The 26568-nt window shown below is 39.5% G+C and overlaps 1 protein-coding gene across 5 annotated transcripts in view; it reads left to right on the forward strand.

The window, feature by feature from the left end:
• The first annotated feature begins 3368 nt into the window (after positions 1-3368).
• ZNF451 (zinc finger protein 451) overlaps positions 3369-26568 on the forward strand; it is a 35740-nt gene continuing 12540 nt past the window's right edge. Inside the window, exons 1-12 of one of the 5 annotated variants that reach the window (XM_058835786.1) lie at positions 3369-3653; positions 4300-4383; positions 9765-9848; positions 11072-11197; positions 12534-12645; positions 13233-13383; positions 14829-14955; positions 16321-16474; positions 18405-18552; positions 19057-20708; positions 21805-21939; positions 26383-26513. In XM_058835786.1, the coding sequence (XP_058691769.1) occupies positions 4303-4383; positions 9765-9848; positions 11072-11197; positions 12534-12645; positions 13233-13383; positions 14829-14955; positions 16321-16474; positions 18405-18552; positions 19057-20708; positions 21805-21939; positions 26383-26513 (2901 nt within the window). In that variant the 5' untranslated portion in view covers positions 3369-3653; positions 4300-4302. The other 4 variants (XM_058835787.1, XM_058835789.1, XM_058835788.1 and 1 more) reach the window with 4 other exon arrangements.

Raw genomic sequence — 26568 nt, forward strand, 5'->3', positions numbered from 1 at the left:
CTTGTTAGTAGGGTATACAGATAGTAAAAAAACCCAAACCACCAGATATCTAAATTTTCTAGATCAAGAATAAGTGGCAGCATGCTATGTTGATACAGGAAGGAATTAAATGGTTATAAAAGAAATCAGAATTTCAGAAGCAATAATGTTGAAATATATTTGAACTAGAATCATAGAATTGTTGAGTTGGAAGGGACCTTAAAAGTCATCTAGTTCCAAACCCCTTGTCGTGGACAGAGACATCTTCCACTACACCAGGCTGCTCAAAGTCCCATTCAACCTGGTTTTGAGCACTTCCATGGATAGGACATCCACAATTTTTCTGGGCAACCTGTTGCAGTACCTCACCACCCTCACAGTAAGGATTTTCTTCCTAATATTATTTAATCTAAATCTACTCTATAATTAAGGGCACATAGTGAATATGTGGAATTAATTTCTAGAGAGCATTACTGAATTTATAAAGATCAACTGCCCTGAAACAGCTTCCTATCAGCTATCCTATGTGATATCTAGACTTTATTTGAGCTTTGGACTTGGAGAGCTCGTGAAGATCTCACAAAAAAACCCTGCTTCTCCTTACCTCACCTCCGTAACATCCCCAACAAGTTCTGCACAGGAACATTCCTAAGCTGGCCCAAAGCCTGGCAACTGTTCTTTCACAGGAATTAGATGAAATACACAAATTTTGGAATGTAGAGATTTGTTAGCATATTGAAAATTATTGCGTGGCAACTCCCTTACTATTTTCTTTGCCTTAACTGTATTGTTTACATACAAGGAGGAAATTTGAACTTGTCATTGCAAGAGTTAACATTTACATGAATGACTACTGAAAAATTCATTTTTAAATGAGCATCATTTGCATAGGGTCCCAGAGTCTGGAAAAATAATGCCACCATGCTGCCCTAGTAAGTTTTTACTACAGGTCCTCATATTATCTAATCTCAAAAAATCAAAAGTTAGCAAATGCAAATGCAAGCTACAAACAGAATGACTGATAACAACGTTTTGTTAGCAAATTCAAGTTAGAAATGCAAAATATTAGTTTAGGAAGCAACAATGACTTTCTATGGGGCAGTGAGGTTTCCATTATTTTAATAATGAAATAAAACTAGACAAATGAGGGTTGTTTGTATACTCCAACAAGAGTGATTAGTTGTACAGCTGATAATGAGTATATAACTAGTAGATACAACTAGCAGCTCAATATGTCTATATTCTATGATAAAGTTGTTTTTACATTCATCTGGAAAGAGGCTTAAAACTAACTGTGTTTTCAGTAGTAACTCCGTGTTTTCAGCAAAAAAAAGTGCACTAATTAGTGCTTACAGTATGTGATATGATATTGCTGATAGTTGTTTATTCTCTTACATAACACCAAAATTTAACATGCTACCTTGAATTGTTTCTCTGCTGTGTTTACAGGATTTGATAAGCACACACTAGTGAAGTGTTTTGTGGGTGTGCAAGCAGCTCTTTTGTACTGACATGCAACTCACAGGTGACATTTACACTGTTCAGCTTACTCAAAGCCAATGCATTGACTAAAGAATATTCATACTGACATTTGCTTTGGGTGGCAAAAATAACTATATGAAGAAGCAGGAGAGCAATAGCAAACAAATAGCAAGAATCATGGGCATGGGGGTCTGAGTGATGTTTTCCTCAATCCTGGCAGTGAGGGGGCACTGACAGGACAAGTCAATACTTGTTGGCAGAAGCTGTGCTGCTGACAAGGATTTGAGTTGTATGACCATGGGACTCTGCTTGTAAATCATGTAGAGATGAGATGCACATCACTAAGCAGGGCAAAGTTATTTTTAGTATTTTCAGTAGGATCACTGACCACATAAGCCGAGGTTTAAAATAAGAATTAAGTGAGAGAGTAATCAACAGCCTTGTGGGGGATTGATGAACACAGAAAAAAAGCAATCGGCATAAGGTGATGTGGCAGGAGCAGAACACAAAATCAAGATGGGTCTTAGGAGAGGTCACCTTCAGCTCTTGCATGCAAGCAAAGGAACATCTGTGAGACACTATAAATGGAGAAATCTCCCAGACCCTTTCTAGATTGGAGCAGCCTCGTGTTTGCAAGCCCTGGTCCTAATGTGGGAGAGTTCAGCCATTCAGATATTTGCTGGAGGGACATCAGGACATAAGCAATCCAAAAGGTTTCTGGAGTGCAGTGGCTACTTCTTTCAAGTCATAAAGGAGTCAACGAGGACAAATAATGAGCAATGCTTTACTGGACCTATACTCATGAAGGGATTGTGGGGAATGTAAAGTTCAAGGCAACCTTGGCTGCAGTGAGCATGAGATGGTGGAGCTCTGGATCCTGAGGGGAGGAATAAAAAGCAGGCCCACTACCCTGGAGAGTGAATTTTGGCATCCTGAAAGATCTGCCTGGAGGAGCCCCATGGAGTATAGCCCTGGAGGCAAGAGGGGCTCAAGAAAGCTGGTTAATATTTAAGGATCACTTCCTCCAAGCTCAGGAACAGTCCATCCCTGTAAATAGGAAGTTAGGCAAAAATGCCACAAGGCCTGCATAGATGAACAAAGAATTCCTGGTCAACTCCAGCACAAACAGGAGGCACACAAAGCGTGGAAGGAAGGATGGCTTAACTCAGAGAAATAGAGAAACATTGTTCGAGCATACAGTGATGAAGTTAGGGTCTAGCTAGGGATGTCAAAGACAAGAAGTATGGTTTCTGTAAGTCACAGGTGACAAAAGGAAGACTAAGGAAAATGTAGGCCCATTGCTAAATGAGATAGATGACAGTGACACAGCACATGCCTCAGTCTTCACTACCAAGCTCAGCCTCTAGGAATTCAGGTTCCCAAAAATCAGGAGGAAAGGCTGGACCAAGGAAGATGTACCCTTGTGGGAGAGGATCAAGCCAGGGAAAAAATGCATTACCAAGCTGGACACATGCATGCTAAGTCTATGGGCCCTGACAGTATGCACCAACAGGTACTGAGGGTGCTGATGGATGTCATGGTGAGATCACTCTCAATTATCTTTCATGGATCATGATGTCTGGTGCTGGTGCCTGAGGCTGGAGGAAAGAAAATGCCATGTCCATCTTCAAGAAGGGCAGAAGGAGGAAGGCAGGAAGAACCACAGGCCAGTCAGCCTCACCCTGATTCCTGGGAAACTAATGAAGTCCAATCCCAATAACTATTTCCAGGCCTCTCAGTGACAAAAAAAATCATTGCGTTATCAGTATGGCTTTACCAAGGGGAAATTAGGCTTAACCAAACCGACGATTTTGCCGCCTTCCCTCCCCTCGGCTCCCAGCCCCAATAGCCGCCTTTCCTCCTCCTTCTCTTCCTCCTCCTCCTCCCCGGAAGGGGCGTGCGGGTTTTCCCCGGCCGAGCCGGAACTCGATGCAGCCCAACTGAAGGCGGCCGAGGGGAGGCTGGAAGAAGGAGAGAGCCCAAAAGAAGGCGAGAGGCCGGAGCGCCGGCCGGGGGCCCGCGCCATGGTGCTGCCGCGGTAGCGCCGGCACCTGCCATGGGGAACGCGGGGCGCAGCGGCGGCACCTCCGGATCCCTGCGAGCTGTGCCGCGCCCTCGCCCCGCCCCCGGGCCGCAGAGGAAGCGGGGCCACGGCGGCTCGGGGCGTTGCTGCCCGCGGGGCCCTGCGGCGGGTGAGCGGGGCCGGGGCGCTGCGCGGGCCGCGGGGCCGGCGGTTGCAGAGCAGCGGTCGGGGACGGGGCCCGGCGAACCGCAGCGCGGCCGGCCCGGCGTGCGGAGCCCGCAGAGCCGTGTGCCTCGGGCCGTGCGGTGCGGGAACGTGAGTCAGCACCGCAGCCCCCGCCGCTGTTTCGGAGCGGGAAGCTCAGCCCTCTGTCGCGGTCCTAGAGCGGCCCGAAGCAGCTAGAGCAGCCGCAGCTGCTAGAAACGCCCGAGCTCGGCCGCAACTCTTAGGGGCCGGCCTCGGCTCGTCGGTGGCTGAGCACCGCTAGGCTGGAGCTCGGGTCTCTGCTCTTGCTGGGGTTTCAGGCTCAGGCATGTTCTTGGGCTGCCACACTACAGCTATGGCTGCTGGAGGAGTGTAGGTATTGGTATGCTTTGTAGATAAAACCACGGTTTACGTATTTGGAAAATTACGGTGGCGTGATTTGACATAGAGTCGTTTATCACTTATTCTGGTGTCACTGATAATTGAGAGTGAGTGATAGAGACGTTTTGAGTACAGATACACTGCAAAGCCAAAGAAGGGGTGAAATGGAAAATGCTACATAGTTAAACGAAACTTAGTGAAATGATATAGTATGTTTTGTTTCTGTTTAGATAATGGAGAATCATAGCTCTGACAGCCTTCGCAAGAGTGATTCACCACCTTCTGAAAGTGAAGACGAGATTGAGTTCATTGGAGTAAGTAGACCTTATACTGGAAATACACTGCCTGTTGTAAAAAATACAATTTCAGTAGTCCAGAAAACAGGAAAGGGTCTTCATTGACTCTGTTGATGATGATTCTATTTTCGATGTAAAGCATTACTCTTAAACATAATTTCATTTGTGAATGTTTGTGGCAGATAACAACTCGATCTTAAATGCTTATATGCCCTTTCTTGGAGTGGTATAAGATGATGTTGGTTGGTCCTGTAGAGAAAACGTGGTCTTGAGTATCTGAGCAGGCGAGGGGGGTATTACAGTGATCGGTGAGGTATATGAGAAGGCACTGTGGGTAACTTTCCTGGTAAACATATTGCATAGTATTTTGATTAATGAATAGTCCCTCTAGAGTTAATGGAATAAATCACTGCTCAATCTCCAAATCAATGTTGAAATCACTGTACTCAGTTTAGAAGAGGAAGGAAGTAATGGGTTAGAGACCTTAAACAATCCTCTCAAATGGTGAGGCACTCTTTATTGTACAGTACCTAGTCTAATGCTGACACGCTTTATGTGAACATAACTTTTAGACACTTGTTGTTGGATATCCAAGAGAAGCAGAATATTTTTCATGCTGCCTGTGTTTTTGGTGTCATCAGTGAAGTGCTGCTGGGTGGCAGGATTACAAAGAATCATAGAATTGTTTAGTTTGGAAAAGACCATTAAGATCGCTGAGTCCAGCCATTAACTGAGCACTAAACCCCGTCCCTAGGAGCCACATCTACACATCTAAAGATGTTTTTATTGAAGGAAGAAGTCATGTTACTAAGGTCAAGTGATTCAATGATGCCAGTATTTTAAGTGGCTGGTTTTTTGTATATTTGTCTCATTTTTTAACAACATGCTGAATAATTACTAGATTCCCCCCCCTTTTGTATGGTGTTTGATTAAACCCGAAGTTCAACATGCAGTCTTTTTCTTCAGGAGTATTTATGTGCTCTAGTATGAAGGATAGGTGTTTTTTTGCAAAAATTAGAAGTAGTTGGTTATCTCTGAGACATCTTAATATTTTGGTTGATTTGGGCAAAATTTATTAAGGAGTTCAGAGTTCGCTATATACACACAGGTGCATCTGCAAAGAGAGATTGGGATTGTTGGATGAGCTGGCAATGCGTGTTTCTAAATTCCAGTGTATCCTGGGCTGCACCAAAAGCAGCGTGACCAGCAGGGTCAGGGAGGTGATCCTGCCCCTCTGCTCTGGAGAGACCCCACCTGCAGTGCTGCATCAGCTCTGGGGTCCCCAGCTTAGGAAAGACAAAGACCTGTTGGAGTGAGTCCAGGGGAGGGACACCAAAATGATCAGAGGGATGGAGGACCTCTCCTGTGAGGAAGGACTAAGAGAATTGGGATTGCAGAAGAGAGAAGGCTTGAAGGTGACCTGATTGCAGACTTCTAGCACCTGAAGGGAGCCTACAGAAAAGACAGAGAGGGGCTTTTAACAAGAGTATATAGTGAGAGGATAAGGAGGAATAGCTTAAGTATGTTTAAATTAGGTACTAGGAAGAAATTCTTTTCTGTGAGGGTGGTGAAGCACTGGAACAGGTTGCCCGGGTAAGTTGTGGATGCCCCGCATTCCTGGGAGTGTTCAAGGCCAGGCTGGAGGGACCTCTGAGTAGCCTGGTCTAGTGAAAGATGTCCCTGCCCATGGCAGGGGAGTTGGGACGAGATGGTCTTTCCAGCCCAAACCATTCTATGATTCTGTGGTCATAACTGAATAAGCTTCATTTTCTTCAAACTGAGCTATGAACAAGGAAGCGAGTATGGCTTGGAATGTGTAAGGATTGGAGGGCTGCTGGAGCACCAAGAACAGTAACTGAAAGACAACTGAAACAAAAGAACTAAAATCAACACTTCTGGCTACCTTTTTTTTTTTTTTTTTTTTCCTTTGGCTTTGCCTGTGGATAATAGTCTTTATGCCTGTGGATAATAGTTTTTGTGGTCCTAGTGACTATTGCTTCCAAGAGAGGCTGCTATATATATTCATATATATATATATATGAATATATAGGAAGATGACTGCTCAAATTTTGTGCAGGATTTTTGTGCAGGGGTGAGGAAGTGGTTATTGTGATTGATGAATTTGAGGGGAAAGGGGCGTGACCCTATTAGGCCAACACCTAATACCAGCAGTATGTCTTCAGTTCTCATTTGTTCCTCTGAATGAAGGTGACTTTGGACTTAGCAAAAGGATTTCTAGACTGCTTGGCTAGCTTTAGATCATAATTTCCATATAATAATGTGTATGACTGGAAACTTACACTCTTCATAAATGTTATGGATGAATGCCTCCTGATTATCTGCATGTCCTAAAGACCCAGTGCACAAGATAGTACTGTATAAATTGAATTAGAGAAGCTACTGGAGTATCCCAACCTTTGCTCATTTTGATAGAAAACAAGTAGCTGTAGCTGTAGGCAATGTGATCTGTGTTTTTCTTCCTTTTTCTCTTTGTTTTTTTTCCTTCTTGACAGTCAGATGTGGGTTTGATGTGGGTTTTTTATCTCTTTGATCAGTTTTTCTTTGTGGTTTTGTTGGTTTTTTTTCTCTACTTCATTCACTCATACTAGAGTGTTCGAATTCATACTGTAGGACTGTGCTTTTGCTCCTTCAAATAAAGACTTTTTGTCAATCTGCTGCTGCCAGAGATTTTCAGATTTTGTAGTCTGATAGAACCTCATTCCAAGAAACTTAAAACTATTCTTCCATAATTTTCCTTTTAATTCTGCATTAAAACATATTTTGGCCATTTAAAATCATTACATTTTAAGTTTTGCATACCACCAGAGAGATATGATTTAATCTACAGTGCAAGCTGTTACTCCTGTGTTCTTAACGTAGGATGGTCCTGCCTCCATTTTGCTTACTTGGGAAGGATAAGGCAAGAGTGAAGAAATTCACAGTTGTAATGCTTTGTGAACAAATAGCTAGATAATTCAGATTGCCACAGTTGGCACCAAAAGCATTAGACTTAGAGGAGAGTTAGTTAATATTACAAATCAAGTAATGCACTAAACATGGCAGTTACCAATTAAAGATTTTTCTTTCTTTCGCTCTGTAGTATTAAATATTAGATATTCAGAATGAAGTATTTGTCTCTCTGGCTTTTAGTTGCATCACAGCAGGAACTGAATAAAATGATAGTGGTGTTAGGAAGCAGCTCTTTCTGCACCCATCCCACATCAGCCAGGGACTTGAATATTTGTATTTGCTAAGTTATAAAGACAAAACTTGTTAAGTGCATGTTGGTTCACAATGTTGGTCGGTTCTTAGCAGTCTTAAAAGTTGTAAGTCTGCTGGGACAAAGATTCAGAATACAAATAGCACATCTTGTGTCAATTTTGAAAAACTTATTTCAATGTAAACTCGTTCTGTGGTAATAGGTGTGTTTACATGTGTATACACAATGATGCTCACGTAATTATTTGTCAAAGATAAGTTTGTGGTCACATACATGAAAGCTAGATTGATGTTTTCTGTTTGCTAGTGTGTGTGTAGCTATGCAGAAGTTTAATTGTGCTGTTTAAGTAAACTGGCACTTGGTCTGAATGCACACAAAGCTAAAACAGGAAACAGAACACCTTGCCACGGTGTCAGTGGACAAGATGTCTGTTAGCTAGGCCACATCACCCAAAGATCAAGTGAAATGGGGAAGGGCATGAAAGAGAGACCATAGTTCAGGGCTTTCAAAGAAAACTTTGCGATAAAAATGAGCTTCACAGAACTCCTTGAAAAGAAACTCTTGAAGATGAATATGGGGCTTCATCTTCACCAGTCACCAGTTAAATATGATTGTATTAACAGTTAAAGTGGGTATTTTGGATAGCATAGTGAAATTACAGTTCTGTTGATGCTTCCAGGCAGTCTGTGAATAACAGCAGAGATGCCACAGCTGCCTGGAGAATTAAAAACCTAGAAATTCTTCTACTCACAGAAGTACCTGTGAATTTTGTTTGTTGCGCAATGGCATGGCTGTTGGTTTGTTAGAAGAATGGCTTATGAAAATTGTCGAGGGAAGTAATTTAGAAGTGGATTGTGTTGGAGGTTTGGGGTTTTTTTTAGGTTGGGTGTTTCTTTGTTTTGCTTTTGGTTGGTTGTTTTTGGGGTTTGTTTTTTTGTTGTTGTTTTTTTTTTCTTTGGATGTGAAGGATCTGCTGTTAAGATGTGAAGAGTGAGCATATCTTAGTGCTAGTACATCTGAATACTTTTATGTCTTTCTGGGTGCCAAGTATGCCAGTATAGTCAGCTAGAGAGGCCCCAGCTTTCAGCTGTGCATGGAGAGTTTGACCATGTTGTTTTTTTGAAATGGCAAACTTTTTGTGTGCCAAGATTTACACCCGCACTCATCCGGGAGGGAGTTACAACAGGTAGGATGAACCTCTCCGATCCTCATCTTCTTAACTCTCCTATAGTGATGGAATCCTCAGGGTTGGCACTGTCTTTGCCTTACTATTTAGTTGAACCATCTGGAAAATAAATTAATTAAAACTCTCATAACTTTCAGTTTGGGGCTTGTCTTGCGTGGAGGTAAACAGTACCCAAAAATTGCATAGAAAAAGACACAGATTTTGGAAGGAAAAAGAACATTTCATGTGTGCAGAAAGCATTTAAACAAGTGTAATATTACTTGTGTTAAAATTATTGATCATTTGAACTTCTAGGCTTGAAAGCAAGTTACTCAGCATTTCAGCTGTCAGTTTTGCAAGTTTTGGTTAGTTGTTGAGCCCTGAGAGTAAGTAAACACAAACAAGAAAAATCTCTGCCCTTGAAGAAGCTGTTGGGATCAGAACTGATCATTTCAAAACACATTATTGAACTGATCAGTCAGGTGGTCAGTGTTTCTTTGAACTCTTACGTGCTAACACCTGTTTAATAAAGGTTTAATTTCTTAAAAGTGTTGCAGAGCTCGTCAATTTCTACAGAAACAAATCTGCAGTGGATCTTTTTTTAATATTTCATTTAGAAAACCATGTTATCTTTATTTAATCATAAAGAGTTACTCTTTGGGGGTAATTGGAGGCTGGCAGTTGATTCATAGAAACTTTTGTCATCTGTCGAAGATTTCATCCCTCTTCTACCCAGTGAGACAGAGAAGCTATTCATGCCTGGCCAGCTGAACAGCTTTACTGCCTTGAAAGGTGGAAGAATGTAAAGAATGAGATGCATTAAGAGCAGCAGAGGGGATTCCATGCTGCTTTTCTCACTGCTTCTCATCATGAGGCAGTAGGTCTTCTGAACCTACCCTTCGTAGTTGATTTTTAATATCTTGAACTGCCAATATATGGCAGAGATGGTACATTTTATCTCTGAGGAAGACAATTCAATGCTTTTGTGTGTGTGTTTTTAACACTTTTTTCCAGGAAGGACCTTTAAGGCCTGTCCTTGAATGCATTGATCTTGTCAGCAGTGAGGATGAAGAACCTAATAGCAGTTCTTATTTTCATGTGAGTATGTTGTAATGTATTTTAAGACATCTTGGCTGAATAAAACAATTGGTCTTCTGTATTTTTTCTGATCAGTTACTCTTCACAAAAGCCTTGTTAGATGTGATTTTAACAAGTACAAAATAACCAGTATTGAAATATTTTTATTTTTCTGCTGGCTGTTGAATGAAAAGGAAGAATACCAGCATTCCATTTTTTCCAGAGATTTTTTTCTGCCTTGAAATCACTCAGTACTTTTATTTGTCTTTCAGTCATCTTAACAAGTATGTGGAAATAAAATGTCACTTTACCTGCAACCTCGGAAGTCAGGGTGTCCAGTTTCTAGCTTGAAAACATATCTGGTTTACTACCAGGCCTTTTCTTTCTAAAATAACTTTTTAGGAACAATTTATGGGTTGAATGACCTTGTTCCAGTGACAGTCTGGTCTTAGCCTAATCCTTCATAATCCATTCTAAGAATGTACGAGTCAGAAGCAGGCTCATTAGTTTATCTGTCCCCCAAACTTAGTCTGCCTGCTCTGCAAGGCCTCTGAAGGGGATGATAGACCCTACTAGAGTTGGTTTTGGCAGCAGTGACTATCTTTAGACTTTTTTTTTCTGTGTTGCAGCAGAGGATGTTTGCAATAAACCTGATTCGTAAGGAAAGATGATCTTCTGTACATGGACAGGCTGACATTACAGGGATCATTTCTACAGATGATTGTAAGAAGAGGAAACTACAGTATAGGGCCTTAGGCTAGAAAAAGCTCATGTTCTGCCTTTTTGAAGATAGTGGGCAGTGTTAGAGCAAGAATGATAGCAGTTTTCAAGTTTTTTAGATGGGCTGCATGTTGGCTTTTTGAAGTCAGGAGGGATTTTGTTCACTTAGAAGTACTTACTTTTCATTTGCTGGAGACTTCTGGGACACTCAGCACAATCATGCATGTTCCTCTACTGCATGGTGAGGCTAATGTTTATGGTGAATTGCCTTGAATATGTGGAGGGGAAGGTTTTTTTTTTTGTTTTTTAACAGAAGTTGCAGATGTTGGTAAAAAGGAAGGGAAAGCTGTAAGGTAGCTCATGGAACTTAGGATAAAAGTTATTTATTGAATTATGTCACAGTGCTTGGGTGTCACTTCTCACTGTATTAGTGTCTGTTCATAACATAATATTATGTTCATAATTATTATTATTAGTCTTGTTCATAACAATTGCCAAATAAGAGTTTAACTTTCCAATTGTAGAGAAATACTAAGCGTAAGGATCACATTGACTATCAGAAGGAACGAGTTACATCAACCCTGGATCGTCTGGCACGCCATGTTGAAGTAGAGAAACAACAAAAAGAAGAGAAAAATAAAGCTTTTAAGGTATTGGATGTGTTTTATTTTGGAAGAATTGCATAAAAAATGCCTTGTAGTCACAAGTGTCTTTGTTTTCACTACTAAGTAAATAAAAAAATTGGTTAGGAATACCTGGAATTAGCAAGTAGACTTCTGCTTCTGGGGCATTGTGTGAGTATGTCATAGCATGGACATGGACTTTGTCTTTTCAGTGGCTTTGATGCCTTAAGAACTTAAGGCATCATCTTTTAACTAATCAGTTTACTAGTCTTATTGCAGCTCTTAAGAGGGGAGAAATGAAATGAATGAAAACTAATGGCAAAAACTTGTTCTCTTGTTTGTATATATAGCAGAGGAACCTTAGTATCAATTTTTCTGATATTCTGATATTTCAGTTAATTGAAAAATAGCAGTTATCACAAGCCACCGTGCAGCAAGCCTTGCTATTTACCTGCTTTTGTAGGAGATTTTTGGGAAGCTGTTTGCCACATTAAATCTGTATCAGGTGGTGTTTCATAATAGGATAAATTTTTTAGTGTTTAAGGTGCAGTTTTAAAGTTGAGTTCTATTAATTGCACTTTGCAGCCATTTGAAAAGGATGTACTTTTTACTTTTATTACAAACTGGGAGATACAGTCAGTGAGTTTAATGGTAGGACTGCTCTCAGTGGGAGCTGGACATCCTGAAGGAATAGGAGTGCGAGAACTTAATGGAATTGAGCAGGACAAATGTAACTCCAGAGCTGGCAAAATGTGCTGAATTCCCAGCCTATTTTTCTCAACACTGTTAATGGCTTTTAAAATCACGTAATTCTACTATAGTTAGAGCTTGTTACAGTCTATGGTAGACCATGCAACTGTAGTACAACAGTAAAAGGCTAGATTACATGTAGTCCAGGGATGCCTTGAAGTCTGGAGGCCTACATCCATCCCCCTTCTGTCTCTTGCACTTTGGATTTGGCAATCTGTTTATGTTTCTGCATACGGTTTTTCAACTGTAAAATGGAGTCAGAGATAACTGTGTAGATTTTAAAGCAGCTTGAGAATGAAGGCTAAAATATCCTTTTGTTAAAGATGAATATTTTCTTCCTGCTTGGCTCTTCATTCTTCATCAGGTAATGCAAACGGCAGATTTAAATTTAATCTTCAAAGTAAAAACTCCTTTTTCTTTCTTTTTTTTTTCTATTACATTACATTTTTATTGTATTAAATAGAAGTCAGTTAAGTTGTAAGATTTTTTTTTCCCTCACTCAGCTTTTTGTGGGTGTGTTTTTTAGGAGCCCTTATGTGAGTTTTGAGATACATACTTAATCTTTTTTTTTTTAATTTGATCACAACATTGTCTGGTATGTTTTTTCCCTTAGGAGAAAGTTGATTCCCTGTATGCTCATGGGTTGCAAGAATTAGAATTTATTCGGGAACACAGTGATACAGAAGCTGCAAGGTTATGTGTGGACCAGTGGTTAAAAATGCCAGGTAAGAATAGAAAAATAATTTGAGTGATGGTTGCTAAATCCTGCATCACAGAGTAGAACAGACGAAAATTGTGTTGAGCTTGCAGGTGCCTTATGCATAACCAAATCCTACAATATTAATTTTGCTAGAGCATATAATTTGAAAGTACCTAAACATTTATTTCCATGAAAACTATTCTTGTAATGCATTGCTATGTAGAAAATTTAAGATAAGAAGTCTAAAAACCAGTAAGGCAATGTTAGTTATTTTTATAAGCAAAATTGCTAGGAAGAAAAAATATTACTGTTGAACTGTTGCTTAGGAAAGTATAAGTAAGAGTAACTTATCAATGTTTTAATGAATTTAAAATACTGGCTGGAGGACCTGGAGGAAGGGTATCAAACTGTTTCAAAAGTTACACTACTGGGAATTGAAGAGACAGTGACAGAGCAGACTTAGTGTAGTAGGATTGAAGGACAGTGAGTGGATTGCTAGTTTGCTTTTAAGAATCACTGCAGTTTGATTCTGGAATGTTTTAGGGCATGTGTGTTGTTTCCTTAAGTCTCTGTAATTCAGCTTCCGGTTAAGTACTTTGTTTTGTAACACAGGTTTGAAACCAGGCTCTGTTAACGGTGGAAAAAGGGGTGTTTATAAGAGGACAGGTCAGGCTCAAGTCAACAGCAGACCCAAATATTGTCCTGTGATGCATTGCAACAGACGATTTGATAATGTACATCTTCTTCTAGGTCACCTTCAAAGGTAAGGAGATACATTGCAAGAGTTCAGTGCAAGGAATAATAATAATAAAAGAATATGCTCTAACTTGAGGCATCAACATCAAGTCTGCTTAAAGCTGCCTGTACTGACAAAGCTCCACTTTGAGAGCCAATTAATATGTTGCAATTTGTATGGATGAGCTCGATCCATACGAACTGTATGGATGGGTTTTTTTTTGGTTGGCTTGGTTTAGTTTTTTACTTGGTGTGGGTGGGTTTTGTTTTTTTTCATTCAGAATTGATGTTTTTCTCTTGTTGAGTGCTTTTTAATGTCTGAATTTTTTTGAGAAGTAAGATTTCTGTATTCCAGTTTAGTTGTATCTTCATCCAAACTTGAAATAAACTAAAAGGCTAACTTACCATCAACTTGTAAGTTGATGATAAGATAAAAAAAGCCCCTAATGCAGGGAAGAGAAACAAAAGCTACAGGCTATGTGTTCATTGATGATCTTGCTAGTCAGTGCTCAGTGTGTCTGTGTTCAATTCCTGCAGATACTGCCTTCTAACTAGTGAATGTGTCCATAGGCAGGATGGTGAGAAGTTGAGGGGAGTGTCATGGGTTAACCCACATAGGCAGCTCAGCTCCACTCACTCACTCACTCACTCACTCACTCACTCACTCACTCACTCACTCAATCACTCACTCACTCACTCACTCACTCACTCACTCACTCACTCACTCACTCACCCTAGTGGGATATAGAGTGAAAGTGAGAAAACTCTGGGCAGAGGTAAAAACAAATTAGTAAAGAAAAGGCTGCACACACATGCAAAGCAAAGTAAGGAATTGACAGGCAGAGATCTATCACACATGAGCTTGGAGTGATGGCTTTTTTCATTTTTCTTCCCAACTATCTCCCCTTCCCCCTCCAGCCAATGTTTATTGCTGAGCATGATGTCTTATGCTGTGGGATGTCTGTTTGGCCATTTGAAGTCAGCTGTCCCAGCTGTGTCTCCCAACATCTTGCTGGTGGGACAGTTTGGAAAACAGAGAAGACCTTGACACTGCTCTAAAACTTCTCTGTGCCAGCAACACTGTTGTTCATAAATCCAAAACACAACAGCCATATAAGCTGCTACAAAAAATTAACTCCATCCCAACCAGAACTAGTACAGGGAGATAAAAACAAATAAATTATAGAAATGTCTATGTAGGAAATTAAGATTTTGTTAGTTCTCTAAAAAGCAGTATGCTTTCTCTCCAGAGTGGCCATTTTAACATGTAAGCTGCAGGAAAATCATCTCTGTACAGGACACTTGAACTGATACATTCCATGACAGGGGAATTAAGGAATTTTTATAATTTAGGTTGGTTAGATAGGGGGGTTTTGTCTGATAGCTTCAAAGGACAGAATTTTTCCCATTTAAAAAAAGCACTATTTGACTATTTAGAGGGGACTTGTTTGCTAATTATTTCTTCTTTTCCAGGTTTGATCATTCTCCTTGTGATCCAACAGTCACATTACATGGACCCCCACATAATGCTCTTGCCTGTGTGATATGCTGCGAAAGATTTTCAACCTCTCAGCAGTACAATGATCATCTTTTATCTAAGGCAAGAACATAAGGATAAATAACTCATCTGACTGAATGTAGTAGAGGGTTTAAGACTTAAAATTATGCATTGAATTTTGGTGGGGTTTTTTGTTTTGTGTTTTCTTTAATCCTCTTTTTCTTTTTTTCTCTCCTCTCTTTTACTCTTCATGATAGTTTTCTCTGATTCTGCTGTGTTTCAAATACCTGGTGTAGCCTGACAGTTTTCCTTTAGATGTGACCATTAGGTTGTACTTCTTGGTATGCTTTCAAGGTGACTGTAGTTCTGTCTTGAACCTCTTGGTGTTGTTGATAGGTGTTCCCTTTTTTTTTTTTTTTTTGCATTTCCAAAACTGAAAGGTAAAGGTAGGAAGTTAGGGTGAAATAAGTGATAGTGAAGAGAAGCAGCAGAAAGGAGATGGGTGTTTTATTTAAGCAGTCTGGTGTTGAATTGGATAATGAATAGCATTTTCAAAATTGGGTGTTTTGACGACAAATATTCTCACTTAGTCTCCAGAAGCTGCATTAAATCTGGGGAAGTGTTAGACTTTCTGAAAACAAGACTAAATTTTGCTTGTAGTAATAACTCTTGATATACAGTCATACCTGACAAACTGAAAGGCTGCATCATAGTGTGTACCTGCTCTTTTTCCATTGCTTCAAAGTTGTATGCCTCTGAGGTGTTCAGGGACATTAGCAAGAGTAGCAGCCAAGGTTGGGGAGAGGCAGTGAGTGTCTTGCAGACAGCAAGATGGGATTACTTTGGTGCATAAGGTTGAGGAGATAATCCTAGTCAAAGCTCTGAGCATATAATGAAGATTCTTGGAGTGATGTAGAAAGAAGCAAGCAAAAATATCAGAAGGAGGCCTACAGGATTTTTGATCTGAAGGCAGAGCTCTGATATTGATGTAGAAGGCAAAGTGGATGGAAGGAGTTCACTTCTACAAAAGTCACAGACCTTTGAGGCCACTCTGAGGAGCAGCATTTTGGGGAGTTAGAGGTTAGCAAGAGGTTAGAGAAGAACTGACATGAGGTAAAACAGTTGCTTTATTAACAGAGAGAGCTTTTTCTGAGAGCTTGGGTAAATGGAATGGCTAAGAATTGCTTAGTCCCAGGGAAGGTGCTTGATCCCAGTGATGCAAGAAGAGGGTGGAGAAGCTGATGGTGTAGTTAGGGTGGATGAGTAACTGGGTTTGACAGGGATGCTTTGGCCAGTTCCTTGTGTCTTGTGAGCAGAGGGGTAGGCTGTAGATAAATGTATATGTGGTAGCTGAAAACCTAAAAATGAAAATATTACCACAGAAATGAGAGAGAGAGGAATGGGAGGATATGGGACTGGTTTCTTGACTTAAGTTTTTTTTCCTAAATAGATAATTTTCTCTTCCAGCTAAATAAAAATGATGGGCATAAAAAAGGTATTCCTCCACAGCATATTCAGTGTTTTGCATGCCCAAACTGCTTCCTCCTTTTCACCAAAAGAGATGAATGTGTGCAGCATATGTCGCAAGAGAACCACTTCCTCCAGGTTTCTGAACTGAGTGGTACGTTGCTACTAAGTGTACTGCTTATATTTTTTCTGATAATTCATCCATAAGATAGGAAGTGACTTACATTTTTCTGTTGCATAAAAAAATATTAAGATTTTAAGGTTTGTTATTAATGAATTCTTGTTTTTCTTTTTAGATCTTAAATGTGATGCTTTGAAATTCATATTTTTGTGTAGAAATGATTCCTCTATCACACTTGTTGTAATGAGATGCTGTTGAGTCTCTCATATAAGCTTCTCAGCCTCCAGTGACACCATGCAGCTACTTTCCTGAATAAGTTTACATTAGCATGTTGATAGAGACTCAGAGCAAAACACATAAATTGCCTTTTCAATTCCAGTCAGAGTGGCTGTTGAGTTCCTTCCCCTTATTCTACTGTAGTGTGCTTGGAGGCTATTTTTCTTGTTGGTGTCCTTGGCATTCCTGATGGTAAAGACTTTGGAAAATGTCTTCTCCATATAATTGCAAATTTAGAGTGCTTAGCTGGAACATTGCTGCCGTTCTGATGGCTTGCGCAAACTACATGCCTCTTGAAGGCTCAAATACTGTTATGTTGTGGGCTTGCAACATCCTGAACCAAGCTTAATAAAGTCCAGAGGAAAGATCTGCCTGAGCATGGTGCTGAAAACAGGGTTAATTGCCCAACCTAGCTGTACTTACTTTTTGACATAAGCAAAAGGCATTAAGGCATTTGCTTCAATGTTAGCTAAACTGCCAAGTTGCCATATTTTAGACATTGTAACTCTCTGGATAAGCCTACATGGCCACAAAGATTCATGCAGTTATTTCTCATCTTCATAAGTGTATCTTCAACTTCTGCCATTCCCTAGAGTGGCTGCAGGAAATGTACAGAAAAGGCAAGCTTTGAAGGAATCCCCTGCAGGTTGAGTTAGTACTGCTGCCTTCATATAATGAAATGACAGTCATGCATGGTTATACTTTCCCTTATGCATTGTCACTCCAATGTACTTGTATTCTCAAATAGGTTATTAATTCTGAATGTGATGACTACAGATGCTTTTAAATTCAGGTCATAGGTTTTAAAAAAGATTACTGGTGAGCTATTACCTTAAAAAGATTAAAAGTACAAGTTAGTGTTTTCTCGTTTAGAGATGGAGAATGCTTAACTCATAACAAAAAATTGAGTGCTCTGTTTTCTACTTCACATTAGTAAGGCTTCATGATTAACAATTATCAGCATGGCCTGAGATCTGCCAGTGAAGTTAGCTGGAGGGCATAACCTCAGATTACTGCCTGCTGATCATGACATCTTACTAAAACATAAAAATCAAGGAGAATTTGCCTGCGAAGGTGCAGAACATGAATAATATATAACCTATAAACCATTTTCCATTTTATTTTTAGTAGAATTTTCTTATTCTGGTACCAGAAGTTACCTGTGGAGTATATACTCAGAACAACAGGAAGTCCTGCATCTAAAAATTTAAGAATTAACATTAAGGATGGGAAAGAGAGAAAGAGATGGTCAGAGTATGTGGCCACTTGTTAAATAAATTGTGTGTTTCTTTAAAAAAATACTCTATGACTTCAAACAAAATTTTATGTAGTAAGAGTAGACAGCTGGTGGAGACAGGTGGAAGAGAAGATGGTAAGAACCTTCCTAAGAGAGATATTGAGCTGGCATTGTAGAAGGAGGAAAAGGGAAATAAGGTCAGTCACTGTGTATGAAAAAGCAAGATTCAAACAGATTCAGGTATAAGATAGTTACAGAGGTTTAAAAAATTAAGGACTTAGTTACAGCTTCCATTGCACAGTTACTGTAGCTCAGCTGACATTTGTTAACTTGCTTTCTGAGCCCTGTGACAGACCAGTAACAATAGCAATTGTAAACAGTAATGTCATCAGAGAGCTTAAATTCTATGGAAAAACTCTAATGTGTGGTTGCACTTTTTCTGTTTTATAGATGCATTGAAGTCTGGCCATCCGCTACCTTTTCCATCCTTTGCAAAGAACCTCTTGATATCTCTGTGCAAAGAGGTCCCCTTCCAAGTGAAGTGTATGTCCTGCTTCAAGATACTGCGCTCACATATGGAATTAACGGCTCATTTCAGGTTTGTGAGAGTCAGTTGTCTTTAAAGTGTGATCATCTATAGATCAATGACATGTATGCAGACATGCTTTTAGTGGTAATAGTGGAGTTCAGGAAAGCTAGGACCATCTGAATAAGCAATCAAAAGCCTGCCCCCTTAACTGTACTGCACACTGCAGAAAGGTGATCAATGTCAGGATCCTTTTTGTATTTTCTGTAACAGAACAACAAAAGCTGTTCTCTGTTCCACTAATTCTAAGCTGACTTTTGATTTTGAAAATTTATGGTCAAAAACGTAAGCATCGGTCTACATGCTAGCTTTGGAAACTAATTCTCTTCAAAGTTCAGAGACTAAATATACATTGTATGGTTTTGTTGACAAGCTGGTAGGTGGGTTAAAGTACATAGAGGACACTGTTACTGTGCACTTATCCTGTAGCTACTTGGTAATATATCGAGTACATCTGAAAGTTTAAAAATGTTCCAGGTTGTGATATAACCTCTGTATTTTTTTAATCCATTCTAGAACACGTTGTTATAATTCTGGGCCCATGGCACTGTCAAAGAAAAGCATCTCCCAAGTTGCAGAGATATTTAAAAGGAAAGGTCACTGTGAGAACTGTGATGAACTGTTTGCTGATAAGAATCAGATGACCCAACACAAACAAAGCACTCAGCATAACATTAGAGATTTTACTACACTGGAAGAGTCCATCTTGATGTTCTGCCATGTCAATGGAAAACATAAAAATCAGTCTCATTTGTGCTACATTGTGGAACGGTCAAGACCACTGCTTAAAAGGCATTTGAGTCCAGATGAGTCCTCCAGTGAGACGGGGTCTGCTTCTTCAAAACGGAAGAGTAATTTAAAAGATAAAAATGAAGATGAAGTTGCAAACCAAAGTCAAGGTGGTGCTTGCAAAGTAAAAGCCTGGTTTTGTGAATGCCTTCAAAAGTTTTTTACAGAAGAGTCAGTAGAAAAGCACATTTTATCAGCGAATAGGATCTGTCACAAGTGTGCTGTGTGTGGAAAGCTGGCTGAAAATTCAAGCATTATCCGCCTGCATATGAGTCGATTCCATGGAGGAGCACACTTAACTAATTTTCTTCTCTGGTGCAGAGCATGCTCTGTAGATCTTAGAGAAGAGGATATTATGGGACACATAACTGAATTTCATGGTGGACATAGTTACTATTATGAGCAAGAAGCTGTAGAAGATGAGCCTATGCCATCTGTTTCCTATGCAGTGAGCATTTCTGCAGATGAAGATAAAGACTGCATTTCTGACCCTATGGAGCTCTCCCCTGAGAGTGCTCCTGTTGTGGGAAAATGGCAGTGCCGCATTTGTGAGGAGATGTTTGAGTCTGAAGAGAGTGTTAAACAGCATTGCATGTCCTTAGAAAGCCATGCATTTCACAGGTACTCATGTGGCTTATGTAGAAATCATTTCCGGAAAGTAGGAACACTACAGCGGCACTTCCAAGAGCATCATAATGAGGAGATACAGACTAAATACTTCTGTGGCCTTTGTGGTGATCTCTTCTTCAACACAGAGGAAGAATTTCTAATCCATTACAAGGCCCTTCATAGCATGGACTATACATTTGTGCCTGAGCAGATGGAACCGTCAATAAAAAAACAAGAAGATTTCCTTCCAGTTGAACAAGGAGACCATTTAACCTGTGGTTGCCGGACAAGTTATATTTCCAAAATAAACAGGAGGAATGATTATGAGAATTGTCAGAAAGTCATGCTGCAGAAAGGAAATTTATGGTTTCGATGCTGCTTGTGTTCTGCAACAGCACAGAATATTGTTGATTTGAACAGTCATCTCAAGAGTCACACGTCAGTAAAACCTAAGGGAGAGATGTATGTTGTTAGATGTGCTGCATGCAACAAAAACTTTGATGATCTTCAAAGCGCACATCAGCACTATCACATGAAACACTGCTTCTTGCAGAAACCTGATCTAACAAGTCTTGCATCAGAATCAGAAGACACAGTATTCAAGTTTTCAGCAAGTGGGGCTTGTGTGGTCAGAAAACCTCACAGGCAACAACTTCAAGCATCTCCATCCAGAACTCAGGAGAGACCACAGTCTTCTCCTCTGCAGGGCGCAATAGAGGGAAAGAAAATAAAAAATGAGGACTCAGAACAGCCTGAAGAATGTAGTGAAAGTATGTAGAAAATTTGTTTCAACATTAGAAAAGTATTGCTGTCCTTAACACACTCTGTTTCATTGTCAGTACATGTCACATACCATTAGGTTACATCCAGTCTATAAATGAACTTAGAATTTAGTACTTGTTATTTCTCAAACACTGAATTCTCAGTACTTGAATTTCCGAAACTCAGACTCCACAATTTACTTTTATATGCTATGTGTACGAAGTCTTGGGAAAAAAACAAACAAAAAGGCAGATGTGAGCATCCTGAGACTGAAACATTTGATTTTCAAATTAGTTTGGAGCATAATTTGGTATTAAAGGGAAGAGGACCATCAAGGATACCCCAGTTAGGGATGTAATGCCTAGAAGTGTAAAAGTGATTTATCATACACATTCAAAAAGATACTTGCCTTCTTTATATATATAAATATTTATGAGCCTGTTAGTGCTTTCTGTGTGGGCAGTGCTGTTATATCACCATCATCTCAGCTTTCCTAGCTTGCCAAAAAGCAGTATCAGCTGAGAATTTATATTCCCAGTATGACTTGGGTTTTTCCCTCAAGCATGCAATTTTTTTCAAGTTCATTATCACTTTTAAGAATGATATCAAGGATGTTGAAGGTGTACCTTGCGTTCAGAAATTGGAAGTGTTTCTTGATTACTAGTGGTGTCTTAATACTTTTGATTCAGAGGTTGACGTTTATGTTAGAAGTGCAGCAAAAAGTGCATATCTAAACATTTCATGTGCTTTTATGCATGCAAGCAGTTGAATGTTACAGAGACTTGGCATAGTCAGGGGTGGATATTAAATCACACAGCTGGATATTAAATAAATGTCTTGGTGCGGGATGACAGCTTTTTGTGCTTACCACAAAACTATCCACCATCATATGGCCAAATTCCACTCTTCCCTCTAATCTATGCATTATTAAGTGCTAATTCAGTTGATTTTAAAATATATGCATTCACCAAATAACATCATGTTTTGTAACTTTTCTTTTTCTAACTTTTCACTTATATATGTGACTACAAGAATTTTCAAAAGCAAGTTGGTTGACCAGAAAGTCACATGAATTTTAAATGTATCCTTTTTATCCCATTGAAGATGGTGAACTTCCTGATCTGGACTATCTGAGTACTATGACTCACATTGTGCTGGTGGATCTGGACAACTGGGGAAGCTTTTTCACACAGCTGCCAGCTAACCTGAACCAAGGGACATTTATCTGGGGTTTTCAAGGTAAAAACTATTTGAAGTAAATTAAAGGTAAGATTAGCAAGTCTACACATGTACTTGAGCAGAGGTTCCTTGAATACGAGAGAATGAAGAACAAGAGCAAGTAGGTGCTAGGCTTCTAAAGTTGCAGTGTCACAGGCACCGTGTAACAGAAATGTTCTTGAACTTAGCAAACTCTGTCTAAACCTCCACTGCTCTTACTATTCCTTGTAGAATAGTTCCAGAATTGTGGAACTCTCTATGAGTCTTTCTGGCTTCCCTCATGAGCTTACTTAAGCTGTATCATATTTTCATAATTACCAGGATGTAATACTCAGAGATTATATTAACTCCTAAGTCCTTCTCATAAGGCTGGGATTTTTTATTTTGGTTTGTATTTTTAGTTACAGAAGGCATGATTTTGCACTCTTAGACTTTTAATTTTGTTCTGTCTCTGGTTTGTTCTGTAAAGGATGGTCCTGGTCATCCTGTACAACAATAGGTACATGTTCCTTCTTGAAGGTACCAGTGACTGATGAAACTCACATTGTCATGGGCTTCATAGAATGATGGAATGGTTTGGGTTGAAAGGGACCTTAAAGATCATACCACTTTGCCAAGTCTACAAGTAGCATCCCTTTGATACTTTTGCTTAACTGACTGTTTCTGAACCAACTGCTTGTCCACCTCATGCTTTTTCTATAGGTTTTCCCTGTATCTGTCTTTACTATTATTTTTGTCTGTGGTACATTGATTTCTTCAGTAAAGTGTAGATAAGGGATACTTTCAAAATACTTATGGCCTGAAACACAGGCATCATCTTACCAGATTTGTAGGTCAGGTATGTTTTACACTTGGTAAACACTACTGCACTGCACTTCCTTGTTAAGTGTTTTTTATTATTTCTTCCCATAAAAGATAATCAAGGATATTCTGAAAACTGGGAGTTGTCATGCTGCTCATGTTGGACAGAAAGGCCTCTTGATGTCTAGGTCACTTTTTTTTTCCTCTTAGATTTTCCAGTTAGCTGATGAAAGCAGAGCAATTATACTGTTAACATAAAGTGGTAGAGATTCAAACAGTCATCTGTGCTCCTGAAATTGAAGTCTGGTATCTGCTTGTTAGGAGTTTTGGGGATGAATCCTCTGGTCTTCCCTGTTAAAGCAGATTATTCTCTTGAGTTTTGTGTTCTACTCCAGCATTACTTCTATATCACTACCTGTATAGTCATTACCTTTGGCCTTTTTGTAACAGCATTCCTGTACACATGCAAGCCACAGAAAATACTGATTTTGAGGTTTCAAATCATAGAATGTTAAGGGATTGCAGTGGACCTTAGAGATCATCTAGTCCCAACCCCCTCTGCCATGGGCAGGGACACCTCCCACTAGACCAGGTTGCTCAAGGCCTTATCAGCCTGGCTTATAGCACTGCTGGGGTTGAGGCATCCAAGACCTCCCTGAGCAACCTGTTCCACTGTCTAACCACCCTCACAGTAAAAACTTTCCTTCTAATATCCTTTCTCTAAATCCCTTCTCTTTCAGTGTGTACCAATTACTCCTTGTCCTACAGTTCCTGACTAAGAGTAGGACTCTGGCTTCCCTTAGGCTGCTTGAGATATTGGAAGGTTGCTGTGAGGTCTCCATGCAGCCTTCTCTTCTCCAGACTGAACAGCCCCCAACTTTGACAGCCTCTCTTCATAGGGCTGGTGTTCTTATCAACTGTCCTCTTACCAATTTCTGACCCTCCCATGGACTTGCTCCAACAGTTCCATGTCTTTCTTACACTTGGACACCAGAACTGGACATGATTAGATTGGGTCTCACAAGATAAACAATATAAAAGATATCACACTTTCCATATTATACCTAATGGTACTAGATTTCTGTTTCATCCATGTTGGTTGGCTGCTTCATTTATATACATTCTCTTTTCTATATGGCTGAGCAACCTGTTGTTTGTTGTTACTGTATTTTGTAAGGCTTTGCCCAGTTTAAACATCTGGGCAGATTTCACTTCACCTGTGCATTCCTTGAATTCTGTTGTGATTTGGGGTTTGGTTGTAGTTTTTAATTGCTGAAGACTTGTTTATTTCTACAGTTATTCAATCTACTTGGCCTTGGAAAAGCTTCTTCTACTGATAAAAATAAGAAACTATTAGGAATCTATGTCTGTCTATTGTGTCTAGGTTTTATAAAGAATTATTTAGTAGAAAAGAATTTCCCCACATGAATTCAGACATTGACTTTCAGTTATACTTCATTCTATCTAATTTACTCAAAACTGATTTGTCATTAGTTGACTTAAGCTTGTGTGTTATGACAAGGTCTTATATGCTGTTACTGTTTTCCAAGGTTAGAACATAGTTTTGATGCATCAAGAAAAAATTGGTTGTACCTAGGGATGTCTGAGCTGTGTCAGAAGTTTCTATTCTCTGACTTACTCAAAAGAAATAATCATAGTAAAACCATAGTGTTAGTCTATCAGTAGGAACTCCTACTAATAAAATACTCCTACCAAAGGTACCTTTGTGCTAGTTAAGATTCTGTGCCCAGAGATGTTCCAAACACAGGTGCCTGATGGCACAGCACAGCCCATATCAGCACTACTTAATTCCTTACTTCCTAATGGGTTTGCTGCATGCAGTCTGCCTCATGGGAATGCCCCCTGAAGCATGTGAACTAAAAAAATATGCTGAAGAGTAACTTGTGAATAAAATGGACCATATTCATATTAAGGAGAAATTTACCAGTTTTAGTGTCAACTATTTTGGTTTTGGGCCTGGGAACACTAACGCTCCCAGGCACATCTGGATCATTATCTCATAATATGGTTTGTATAGTTACTTGAGGCATCCTATTCTTGTCTCTTTAACCTGTGAAAAATATAGCAACATTTTTTCCTGCATTTCCCAAACAACATTTTTTAATTATTAATTATTATTTTTATACTGTATATCTGCATTATTTCTATTATTCCTGTTTCTAGTATAGCCTTAATTTTGCTTTGAGGTGCTCCATTGCATTGTCTGGACTCTGTATTGTTTCTGTCTTCAGATACTCAATTGTCTTTCATCCATTTGTGGGCTAACTAAATAAATAGAGATCAGTCATTGTTTTCAGCTGCCCTGGTCAAATCCTTATATTGTACATTTATGCAGCCAGAAAACAGGTCTGGTGATTATAAGTCTGCCAAATAGCAGTGACTGAGGGCTGTCACAGCAGACAAGAACAACTTGCAAATAGCATTTTTTTCTTATGGACAGGTTCCACTAAATCATTTCTGTGTAGACTCTTAATAAATCTTTGTAGTTATTTTTGATATCATACTCTTACCATTAGGCTGAAAAGGCAGGGGGGAAACAGGAGAAATCTACTGAGTCCTGCTTTTCTTTGTCAGACTGCGAGTGGACGTTGGCATAAACCATCCTCTGTAGCCTGTTTACTTGAGCATTGGTTTCCCACATCCTCACGTGAAGTGCCATCAATGGCTGCTTTCATTTTCTGTTCAAAATCCTCTTACATCCAGCCACTCTATCATCTAGCAGATAAAGAAATGTGTTTTCCCTCATGTTGCAGACCCATTATTTCCTAGCCATTGGAATGTTACAAAATTGTGGTCAAATTGTCTTTCCACTTGCTTACTTTTTTATGGTGTCTTATGTGTTTTTATGGTGCAAGCTCCTCTGGTTTTTCCTCTCTTCTTCAGAGATTTTCTGCTTCTTTTCCTTACAACTTGTTTCAGTCTGGTACTGGTTTTGTCTGTAGCAGACACTTTACTCAGCTCATCTTTATTATCCATCTATTTTCTCAGCCTGTAACTAAATGCTTAGTGTACTGTTTAGAAAATTCCTGCACTTTTTTCCCAGTTGTAGCCTCATGTTACTCATCCTTGACTTCATCCATGGATTTGTCAGGACTGTAGCATTTCTCTCAGCTCTTGATCCAGTTCTTGGATCCACTTCTTGATGAGTTCTGACATAGGATGTGTCAGGCAGTTATAGTCCATGTTGAGTCTGTAAGTCCTGTGGTACAGGTTTCCCTAAGAGAAGCATTTCTGTTACTTGTACTATGTTTCTATACCTCTTCTTATTCTGCACATTAACCATTACCGTGCTTCAAACTGGAGAAAAACACATCCTTGTGTCTAAAATCACATGGTATCTAGAAGATAAGTTTTTCAGGATTTGAAGGAAAAAAACCATACAAAACTGATTGAGTAGCACCAGGCTAACTACTTTTTTTTGCGTTCTATCTAAAGAACAAGAGGGCTGGGGGGGATTTGGATTATGTGTTTTCCTTAGCTTTCACATTGGTCAAAATAAATTCTGTCTTTAAAAACAGTTTTATATTTGCTTTTACCTTCTATGCATTTTTAATTCATAGAGGTGTTTCTGCCCAAACCCGTGGTTTGTTTGTTTGTCATGTTTGATTTTTATTATTAATATTATTCCTCTTCACTATATAGGAGGATACAGCAACTGGAAGCCTCCAGTGCATTGCAAAATTTACAATTATCTTAAAAGGATTGGATGTTTCTTTCTTCATCCACGTTGCAGTACCAGAAGAGAAGCAGCAGACTTCGCTCTCTGTGTTCATGTAAGTTAGGGCACGCTTGCTTTATTGTGTCCTGTACCCAGACAAGGGTGGCAGA

This window comes from Poecile atricapillus, chromosome 3, assembly GCF_030490865.1.
Source record: "Poecile atricapillus isolate bPoeAtr1 chromosome 3, bPoeAtr1.hap1, whole genome shotgun sequence".
Lineage (NCBI taxonomy): Eukaryota > Metazoa > Chordata > Aves > Passeriformes > Paridae > Poecile > Poecile atricapillus.